The 11,305-nt window shown below is 42.0% G+C and overlaps 1 protein-coding gene across 1 annotated transcript; it reads right to left on the minus strand.

Annotated features, from left to right (window-relative positions):
* Nucleotides 1–2,254: 2,254 nt before the first annotated feature.
* On the minus strand, nt 2,255–10,676 carry LOC135527080 (leucine-rich repeat, immunoglobulin-like domain and transmembrane domain-containing protein 3). Its single transcript, XM_064955730.1, has 4 exons — nt 10,561–10,676; nt 9,142–9,608; nt 3,493–3,798; nt 2,255–3,291 (listed from the first exon to the last, which is right to left on the minus strand). The coding sequence occupies exons 1-4, from the start codon at nt 10,674–10,676 to the stop codon at nt 2,255–2,257; spliced, it is 1,926 nt and encodes a 641-aa protein (XP_064811802.1).
* Nucleotides 10,677–11,305: the final 629 nt, after the last annotated feature.

Genomic DNA, 11,305 nt, shown 5'->3' on the forward strand with positions numbered 1-11,305 from the left:
GCAAACATCACTTCCGTGTTCTAATGGCACGTTGTGTTAGCTAATCCAAGTTTATAATTTTAAAAGGCTAATTGATCATTAGAAAACCCTTTTGCAATTATATTAGCACAGCTGAAAACTGTTGTCCTGGTTAAAGAAGCAATAAAACTGGCCTTCTTTAGACTAGTTGAGTATCTGGAGCATCAGCATTTGTGGGTTTGATTACAGGCTCAAAATGTCCAGAAACAAAGAACTTTCTTCTGAAACTCATCAGTCTATTCTTGTTCTGAGAAATGAAGGCTATTCCATGCAAGAAATTGCTAAGAAACTGAAGATCTCATACAACGCTCTCCACTAGTCTCTTCACAGAACAGAGTAAACTAGCTCTAACCAGAATAGAAAGAGGAGTGGGAGGCTCTGGTGCACAACTGAGCAAGAGGACAAGTATATTAGAGTGTCTCGTTTGAGAAACAGACGCCTCACAAGTCCTCAACTGGCAGCTTCATTAAATAGTATCTGCAAAACACCAGTCTCAACGTCAACAGGCGACTCTGGGATGCTGGCCTTCTATGCAGACTTGCAAAGAAAAAGCCATATCTCAGACTGGCCAATAAAAATAAAAGATTAAAATGGGCAAAAGGACGCAGACACTGGACAGAGGAAGATTAGAAAATGTTATGGACAGAAGAATCTAAGTTTGAGGTGTTCGGATCAGAAAGAAGAACAATCGTGAGACGCAGAAAAAAATGACAAGATGCTGGAGGAGTGCTTGACGCCATCTGTCAAGCATGGTGGAGGCAATGTGATGGTCTGGGGGTGCTTTGGTGGTGGTAAAGTGGGAGATTTGTACAGGGTAAAAGGGATCTTGAAGGAGGAAGGCTATCACTTCATTTTGCAATGCCATGTCATACCCTGTGGACGGTGTTTAATTGAAGCCAATTTCCTCCTAAAACAGGACAATGACCCAAAGCACAGCTACAAACTATACAATAACTATTTAGAGAAGAAGCAGTCAGTTGGCATTCTGTCCATAATGGAGTGGCCAGCACAGTCACCGGATCTCAACCCTGTTGAGCTGTTGTGGGAGCAGCTTGACCGTATGGTACGTAAGAAGTGCCCATCAAGCCAATCCAACTTGTGGGAGGTGCTTCAGGAAGCGAAGGTGAAATCTCTTCAGATTACCTCAACAAGTTGACAACTAGAATGCCAAAGATCTGCAAGGCTGTAATTACTGCAAATGGAGGATTCTTTGACAAGAACATTTTGAAGGACACAATTGTTATTTTAAATAGAAATCATTATTTATAACCTTGTCAACGTATTGACTATATTTGCTATTCATTTTGCAACTCTTTTCATGTATGTTTTCATGGAAAACAAGGACATTTCTAAGTGACCCCAAACGTTTGAACGCTATCTATACCACTAATACTCCTGTTGCTCAAGTGAGGAAAAAGCACAGAATCCTATTCCTCATGGCTATAGACCAGAGATGATCACATTGGGAAATATCACACCTCATAGACAATAGTGGAGTTGTTGTACAAAGAGCCGATGACAGCACTGTAAGGGGTATTTTACATTGACCAACACTGCCATATATACCAAATGCTTATATGAAATATGAGGACATGAAATACACAAATATGTGTTTTATTAAAAAGAAGAATACAATACCATTGTATGTACAAGTAAAAACAATATGTTACACAGAAACTGCGTTGTATGTCGGGCAAGACAAATATTCTAATATACTAGGGTTCGAGAAAGCTTTTTAGTAAAGTAAGGCAACAATTAGCTTGAAGGTTTGACTTTTGAGTGAACCATTGCTAGCAGTTTAAATCAACATGTTGTTGGATAGTCGGCATGTCTAATAATACCGTATTGAGATTAATGAATGTCTAGTCTGTTTAAACCTGGTGTGGTGTAGTGACAAAGAAGCAAGACATAGTGAACACTGTGGCAGATGATTTCATTATGGTATTATGGAAAATTGCATTAAACTGAGAATAAATGTGATAATAAATGTCAATAAGTGCTGAGCTGCAAAGACAGCAATCTTAAAATTGAGTTGTCATGATGCTGTCTGTTTCCAGTATTAGGGCTGTTTTCCTAAAGCATTTAGAACATGTTTTTTTTCTTTTTCTTTTTTTTCCACGATACTTCTGAATGTTGCGGTACTGGTATTGTGACAAACCAAATCTCAAAGTGTGGTTAAAAAAATAAGACATGAAGGCTTCAGCAATCAGTGATGCCATGCAGTCTTCATCTAGTGCTAGCACAGAAATTCTGACCTGGAACTGTCACTCCTGTATGTCATTTGTGAGTCAATGCTGGACCTGGAGAAGAGGAGCATCCTCTCTTGGGACTCCTCAGTCTGCCTGTGGGCCCACAATTCACTGGGATTAGCGTTCAAGGTCCTCTGCTTCATCGACAGCGTCTCGAACTTCAAATACGTGTCTTTAGACAGCTCGTCGTCCAAACCTGGCACACTGCCCTGGCAGTAGAGTGAGAGGATCTTGTAGACCAGCAGACCAATGACAGGTAAAGCCACGGTGCAGGCAATGCCGCTGATGAGCATCAGCAGCTGGTTCTCAGCATCATCCTCAACAATGTCCAGGGTGAAGAAGTTGATGCAGGGGTCTATCCCTGCCGCACTTCCCTTGGCAACCAGACAAACCTGGTACCTCATTCCAGAAGTTAAGCCTTCGAGAAGGACCTTGCCACTCCCGGCATCAGTATCCATTGTCCTTTTGGAGTCGTCCTCATCGTCGTAAGTAGAGTACACAACGGTGAGAGGGGCATCGCTCGGCAAACCGTCTGCCGTCCAGAGTAGAACCGCGCTGTCCGCCGTTTCCTCCACGATCTCGAGATCTTTGACAGACTTGGAAGCGTCCTTCTTTTTGCTCTGATCCGCCGCCAGCATCCTGTCGCTGCCTTGCTGGATCTTGGATGGTTTGGGTGGGGCTTTCTGCTGCACATTGCTGGGCATTAGTTTCTTCTTGGTGGGAACGGGTGGCAGTGTGGTCGTGGCTGGGGTGGTGGTGGTAATCAGGGTGCTAGGGGAGTTGGAGAAGTCAGTTGCCGGAGTAGAGGATGTTGTGGATGGGCTACTCCCTCCAGCCTCTCCATTGGACCTCTGTGGGGGCATGGTTGTAGCGACATAACCTGCCACAGACAGGCTGATGGCAGCCTCTGCATTACCGGCGAAGTTCTTAGCCTTGCAGCTGTACTCCCCGTTGTCTTTGTACGAGATCCCATTTAGGCTGATGATTGACCATCGGACACCTTCTCCCGGAGACTCCTGGACAACTGTAGGTAGATCATGAAAATGCCAAGACTTAGTTATCGCCAAGATGTAGACATTCTTTAAATGAAACACAAAGATCAACTGTAGAGTAAAAGCAAATCCTATCAAATCAATTTCGAAATAATCTAAAACTATTTTTGATAACCATGTTGAATAAGACACTATATTCCTTTTCTTAAAATAAAATGTCTCACTGTTGATACCTGTGTTGTTGACAGGTGAGCCATCTGAAGTGGTCCAGATTAGGGTAGGTGTGGGGTAACCCATGGCATCACAGCGCAGAAGCACATTGCTGCCCAACGAGGCTGTAATCTTGGTGGCTGACATCATGACAGACGGCTTGAGACATTGGTCCAGCTCCGCCCTTTGGAACATAACCCCGGACAGGTTCTCAGGCCCACTGCAAGACAGGAACTGATCCATTAGTACCACTGATGTGTCAGACATTTTGGAGAGCTCGATCAGCTTGGAGATCCTGCAGTCGCAGATCCACGGGTTGTCCTGAAGACCTGGAGGGGACAAGAGAGGAAATGTTTGTGATAGTTATGCTAAATAAAATGTACATGAATATTTGTAAAAAGGTTAGGAACATGCAGTTCTTCAGAGATGAGGAACATGCTAACAATTATCAATGCTAATAGTAATGTGGCTGCGAATGTAAACAAACTCAAAGAGTGGATTCCAGTCTCTCCTAGCTGATACACAAATTACACAAATGGTAGCACTTTATTACAACTCCATGTAACAAATAATTTATAATTGATTGGTAAATAGTTTATTCATAATTTACTAATCATTACTCCATTCACAAGATGTTTAATATTGTCCCATATAAACCATTTATTTTTATTTTTTTTATTTTACCTTTATTTAACCAGGCAAGCCAGTTAAGATCAAATTCTTATTTTCAATGACGGCTTAGGAACAGTGGGTTAACTGCCTGTTACTAGCCCAACGCTCTAACCGCTAGGCTACCCTGCCGCCCCAATCATTAGTTAAGGCTTTTCGCATGGCAAAAAAAGGGTCTCTTTTGCCCTTTAGTTGCACCCGCATCGGTTTTGTTGCTAAACAACCAATGGCATGTCTGTCTTTTTGTGAGAAATTACACTGGTCACTCAAAAAATGTATAAAGTATTTATAAAGTATAAATAGAACACACATTAGGCCACGCAAAAGACTGGTAAATGGTTAACACATGGTTTATAAGGACCTATATTTAACATGTCATAAATTATCTTACGAATCATTATTAAACACTTTGATAGTTGTTTGTAAATGTGTGAATAACTAGGTTACTGACGTTGACAAATGTGGGAGTAAAGATGAATAAACAGTGGTGTAAAGTACTTCAATAAAAATACTTTAAAGTACTACTTAAGTAGTATTAGGGAATCTGTACTTGACTTTACTATTTATATTTTTGACAACTTTTACTTTTACTCCACTACATTCCTAAAGACGTAATGTACTTATTACTCCCATACATTTTCTCTGACACCCAAAAGTACTCGCTACATTTCAAATTTTCAGGCAAACAGAAAAATGGTCCAATTCATGCACCTCTCAATATGATGCGTTCTCATCCCTACTGCCTCTGATCCGGCAGACTCACGAAATGCAAATACTGCATTTGTAAATTATATCTGAGTGTTGGAGTGTGCCCCTGGCTGTCCGTAAAAATAAAAAATATCAATAAAAATCCTGCCATCTGGTTAGCTTAATATAAGAAATTTGATGTATAGCATTTACTTGTGTACATTTAAAACCAGATTCTATTTGATATTTACTCAAGTATTATTTTACCTTTGACTTTCACTTTTACTTGAGTCATTTTCTAATAAGGTATCTTTACTTTTATGCCATGAATTCCATGTTCATCTATTTTCCTGCCAAAATTATAGAAAAAAAACCATACACCGGTAATTTTCTGTACAGCTAGCATGTGTAACTTAGTGTTTTCATTCAGTGGTGAGTGGCGCAGAGGTCTAAGCCACTGCATCCCAGAGCTAGAGGTGTCAGTACAGACACCCTGGTTTGAATCCAGGCTGTATCACAACTGGCCGTGATTGGGAGTCCCAGCATCGCCCAGGTTTGGCCGGTATAGGCCATCATTGCAAATAAGAATTTGTTCTTAACTGACTTGCCTAGTTAAAAAAAATATATAGGTATGAATACAGTTGTTACAACTGAGCCATCCTTCTATTACCCTAATAATGGGATTTCCCAGACCGAGGGTCAGACGTGTCAAATTTGGAGTCATATCATCTCTTACAAATGACATTAAGTTACTAGCATGTTACATGTGTGTGAAAGGAGGGTAGAGACACTTTCCCAGAACACACACACAGATACACCAGCTAACGGAAGCACAGCTACTGTACAAACACACACTCAAGCACAAATACAATCGCTCTCTCTCTCTCTCTCTCTCTCTCTCTCTCTCTCGCTCTCTCTCTCTCCCTCACTCACTCACTCACTCACTCACTCACTCACTCACTCACTCACTCACTCACTCACTCACTCACTCACTCACTCACTCACTCATTCATTCACTCACTCACTCATTCACACACACACACGCACACGCACACGCACACGCATGTGGAAGTGCATGTGTATTGTGGAAACCCCTTATCCTTATCCAGATTAGTTGTACTTAACTGGGGACAACCCAAACGCAAACTCTAAACCTGGTGTTGACTTTCTTCCCAGAATACAAAAGTGTTGTATCCTGTTCTTTTAAAGGAGCAATTTCTAGTTGTTACATTTTTGCACTTCTGAATGAATGATGTACAGTATACCATTGATTCTTGAAGAATTTTACTTATAAATACTCCATGAGCTTAGTTCAATTGTCTTACCCCATAAAAACCCAAAATATAAGCTTCTTTTGCTCAATTGTTTGTAAACACTTTAATTTTAAACAAACACTGTATTGCCTCAACATGGTTAAAACTATATTGTGTCCATGTGGGCTCTGCTATGTCCATGTGGGCTCTGCTATGTCCATGTGGGCTCTGCTATGTCCATGTGAGCTCTGCTATGTCCATGTGGGCTCTGCTATGTCCATGTGGGCTCTGCTATGTCCATGTGGGCTCTGCTATGTCCATGTGGGCTCTGCTATGTCGGTAAAACCTCTCGTTCTCTCAAACAGAGAATTAGTGAACATACAAGTTCAATCAGGAGAAACGACAGGGATTATCCAGTCGCAGTACATTTCAATGACCTGAAGCATAACATTTCTACCTTTAGATATTGTGGCATACAGAAAGTTAAGATATCAGACAGGGGAGGTGATATTCATAATACTCAGAGTAAAAGAGAATGTTTTGGGATTTTCACCCTCCAGACATTATTTCCTAAAGGACTTAATGATGAAATGCCTATGTATGTTATGTTTTGAATTTGAACATGAATTATGTGCCTATTTAAGATTACTCTGTTTTTCGTACGATGTACCCCAATGTCCTCATTGTGGTTTTACAGACGTGTTTCATACGTCTTATTTACACACTTTTGTAATATTTATGAAATGCATATTGTTATATTTGGTAGCACTTGTTTGTTTTTCCTTCGCCTCCAACCCCCTTCGATGTGTGGAACGGATGTGGGTGGGGCTAGGTCTACATAATGGTGCAAATTTGTAAAAATTCAAAAAAGATACGTAAACTTATTAAAGATCAGTGATACTATCAAGATCAGTGATACTATCAAGTGCAGTGATACTATCAAGAGCAGTGATACTATCAAGAGCAGTGATACTATCAAGAGCGGTGATACTATCAAGAGCAGTGATACTATCAAGAGCAGTGATACTATCAAGAGCAGTGATACTATCAAGAGCGGTGATACTATCAAGAGCGGTGATACTATCAAGAGCAGTGATACTATCAAGAGCAGTGATACTATCAAGAGCAGTGATACTATCAAGAGCAGTGATACTATCAAGAGCAGTGTGCGGTTTCCTTTTTCCCTTTTCCTAAAACTATATTGTAACATCATGGATGGTCAGTCATTCCATCCACAGCTCTCTCTATGAATTTGAGAGTGTTGACATTTCTCCAGCCCCATTCCTCAGCTTTTACCAAAACCGTGGTGGGGTGTACACTTTGTTATTGTTTGAACTGCAGATTGAATGCTGATTGGCTGACAGAACCTCCAGTTTATAATAGCAAAAAGGCACCTTGGGGGTTTGTGATGTATGGCCAATATACCACGGCTAAGGGCTGTATCCATAACAACAGCCGATAGCCGTAGTATATTGGCCATATACCACACCCCCCCATGCTTTTTTGTTTAATTATATCATGTGATGGTACGGGAAGAGTCTATATTCTGTACATGGGATGTTATGTGTCTTCCTTAGGGATAGACTAATCTTGTTTCTCCTTCCAGTACGCCAGTGAATAGAACAAGCTTTTTCAGCATGGATAAGCTAGCTGGTCCTTAACATCCCATGAACATTATCTCACTCCTCAAGCTAGTTCTCAGACAGAGTGAAAGAGAGAGTATTTTCTTAAAGATGGACAATCGTCACTTATAATCAAGTTTATACTTCATTCGTAAAGAACACTGTCCATGTGATTTGTTTTAGGAATGCCCCTTAACAAGTCCCGGTTAATTTATTGATGTATTTATTCGTTTGTCTTGTATCCGAATGCTCTCTACAATGTACTGTATATGTCCGTTTGTACATCAGCGTTCTACTCAGCATCTGGCATGCAAACCTGGGTACATCTGAGGGCCTGCTTACACCTTCCCACATTCTGTGAGATTCAGTGTGAAGCCCAAAATACATGGCATGTTTGTACAAATCAAAGCATGGAAAGATAACTAATTAGATTTGTCAAAGCCAAAGTTTAGAAAGGGACTATCATTGCATGATAACTTTAACTCCCTGCTGCTTATGAGGTGGATCTAAAATAGGTTGCCCTGGTAACCTGCAGCTACAGCACATAGAAGTCCAAGCGTTGTGGACATGTAGGTGATAGTCTATTGATAGTTTGCTGAGCATCTATAGATAGATTTTCCGAATAAAGAGCAGCCCAAATATGTTTTGGAACCTCAATGTGAAGATGGAAATATGCCTTTGCGTTAAATGTAACCGTCACTAAGTAAACACATTGCGTTACAGTCCAGGTGCCAGACAAAAAGTGACATCACGTTGAAGTGTTGTCATAACAATTGCCATGGATTTCATGTATGTACAACTTCCTAATGTTCGTCAGCAAAAGCCCTTTATGGCTACGTAACAACCCAAAACTCCTACGCAGACCAGTGCCATGTTCTGTTATCACCAAACACTGCTTTAGTGCAGGGGTGGCCAACCCACCTCCTGGAGAGCCACTGGGAGTTCAGGGTTTTGCTCCAGACCTGCTCTAACACGTGGGTCAGCTAATCTCACGTGTGTCCTCCTGAAGAGTAGCTGATCAGTAGAAGCATGTATTGTAGTCAGGACAAAAGCCTGCAAAACCAGTAGAGATGTAGGATCTTAATTTGAGCCAATTTGCTACAGCAGGAAAATAATTCTGCAGCAACAGGAAATGTAATGTGAATTTTTATTAATGGACATTTTGTAGGGGTAAATCATTTTTTTGTAAAGGAAAATCAAGTCAGAGATTTCTAACGGAAAATTACAAACTTCAGAACCCTTTTTAACGCTCAAATACACTACAAGTTTGCATTGCAGGAAATCTGCAATGCAGGGTGATCAAATAAGCATTGGGGTGATCAAAATAAGATCCTACATCTGTAGCTCTTGAGGGTGAAAGGTTGTGCACCCCTGCCCAAAGTCCTAACCTTAACCCTCATCCCCACATAACCCACTCGCACTTCATTATAAGTACTCTTACCGAGCACCACTTTCTGGGACAGGCTGGAGGAGACGGGCATTCCATTGAACGGCGGCCAGATATCCACAAGGTCCGAAGACAGAGTGGTCAACTTGTTGCTGGAGATATCCAGGTAGGTGATGTTGACCAGGTACGGGATAGCCTCCATGGCCACGCTGGTCAAGCGGTTGTTGTGAAGATCCAGCGTCCTCAGACTAGGCATCTCCTTTAGGGACTCCCAGGGGAAGGTGGAGATCAGGTTCCCGTCCAGCCGCAGTTCATGGAGGACCTTGAGGTTGTAGAAGGCGGCGGCGTCCACAGAGGAGATAGAGTTGTAGGTGATCCACAGGTAGCGCAGGTCGTTCAGGTAGTAGAAGGCCTCGGTGGGGATGCGCCTCACGCCTGTCTTCTCTACCCGCAGTTTGACCGTATCCACAGGGACATTTACGGGGATGTCGGACATGTCTGGGTCATTACACAGCACAGATCTGAGAGGAACAGAATACATTGGCTCAGTTTAAATATATTAAAAAATGTTTTTCTTCCTTTCATGGTTTATCACCCTTCTGGACAGGTCAAAGCTAGAGTTCCATTACGTAGCTTTCACCTATCCAGTCCAGTCAGATCACTGATTACCATTCAGAAGGGGTTGGAAGGTACTTCAGTTCTTGTTCTTGAGAACCACAGGGTGTTGTTCCGGCCCAGTAGCCTTCTAAACCACCTGATTCATCTGATCATCTAGCCCGTAATAGCTTGAGTCATGTGCGTTAATGCTGGGCTGGGACAAAAGCCTAGAAAACGGACCATGATTGAAGAGCTCTGCACTTTGTGTTTCCATTTCCACAATTCATGTCTTACATACTTATGGGACTTTAGAAAAGTTGTTCTATGATTATTTTTCACGACTCCATACTCTGTTCCCAACTCTTGAGATTAATATTAATATTAAGAGGGACAGGGGGTTATAATACTAAGAGGGACATGGGTTATAATATTAAGAGGGACAGGGGTTATAATATTAAGAGGGACAGGGGGTTATAATACTAAGAGGGACAGGGGGTTATAATATTAAGAGGGACAGGGGGTTATAATATTAAGAGGGACAGGGGTTATAATATTAAGAGGGACAGGGGGTTATAATACTAAGAGGGACAGGGGGTTATAATATTAAGAGGGACAAGGGGTTATAATATTAAGAAGGACAGGGGGTTATAATACTAAGAAGGACAGGGGGTTATAATACTAAGAGGGACATTAGGTTATAATATTAAGAGGGACAGGGGGTTATAATATTAAGAGGGACAGTACTAAATAATAATAATACTAAATACATGGATCATTTAAAAAATATATTGATACTGTATATCTGTGGAAAATGGTCCAGATTCAACTATAATAAAATATGTAAAGACAACCTCCTATAAGAAACATGGTAAATACCTGGTCCCCGTTCCATCACTCCGTCCATGGTAAACACAGGTACACTGGGAAGGACAGAAGGAATGGGCCACACTGAAGCAGCACAGGAAGACATGGGCGTAGAGAAGAAGATGCATGGTTCACCAAATCAACCAAACACGATCACACCACAAGGTCAGGAGAAAGAGGAGAGGAAAAGACATCTGAATTCACGTAGAAAGGTTGAAAAAAATACTTCTCGTCTTTTGTAGAGAGGAAAAACTATGAATAGTCCCAAAGTCCCGCATGCATAAGAAGTGCTTACAGGTGACCCATCGTTAGGATGGGAGAAGGGGGAGGGGAGGACAGTAAGGCCAGATTAGTGGAGGATTTCACAGGGCTGACTAGGTCACGCAAGCCAGGACAGGGAGGATAGAAATCAGCCTTGGGGACACAAACACTAATCGTCTAGCACACTTGGCGGGGAGGTTTCCCCTTACCCGATCCCCTGGATACCCTCACACACCCACAGCCTTCATCACCCCAGACTACCAATCCCTAACCCCCCTTCATCACCCCAGTCCACCCAGCCCTAACCCCCCTTACCACACACCCACAGCCTTCATCGTCCCAGACTACCAATCCCTAACCCCCCGTCATCACCCCAGTCCACCCAGCCCTAACCCCCCTTAACACACACCCACAGCCTTCATCAACCCAGTCTACCTAGCCCAGAGCTCCCTCCCACACACACACTCCCACCACTGTTTTCTCCTCCCTTACTGCT

The sequence above is a fragment of the Oncorhynchus masou genome, chromosome 32 (assembly GCF_036934945.1).
Source record: "Oncorhynchus masou masou isolate Uvic2021 chromosome 32, UVic_Omas_1.1, whole genome shotgun sequence".
Lineage (NCBI taxonomy): Eukaryota > Metazoa > Chordata > Actinopteri > Salmoniformes > Salmonidae > Oncorhynchus > Oncorhynchus masou.

Coding starts and splice junctions, on each gene's coding strand:
- LOC135527080 (XM_064955730.1), bottom strand. CDS start 10,676: ATGCATCTTCTTCTCTACGCCCATGTCTTCCTGTGCTGCTTCAGTGTG. Junction 3,799..9,141: donor GTCCCAGAAAGTGGTGCTCG/GTAAGAGTACTT, acceptor TGTCCCCTCCAG/GTCTTCAGGACAACCCGTGG. Junction 3,292..3,492: donor CTCACCTGTCAACAACACAG/GTATCAACAGTG, acceptor ATCTACCTACAG/TTGTCCAGGAGTCTCCGGGA.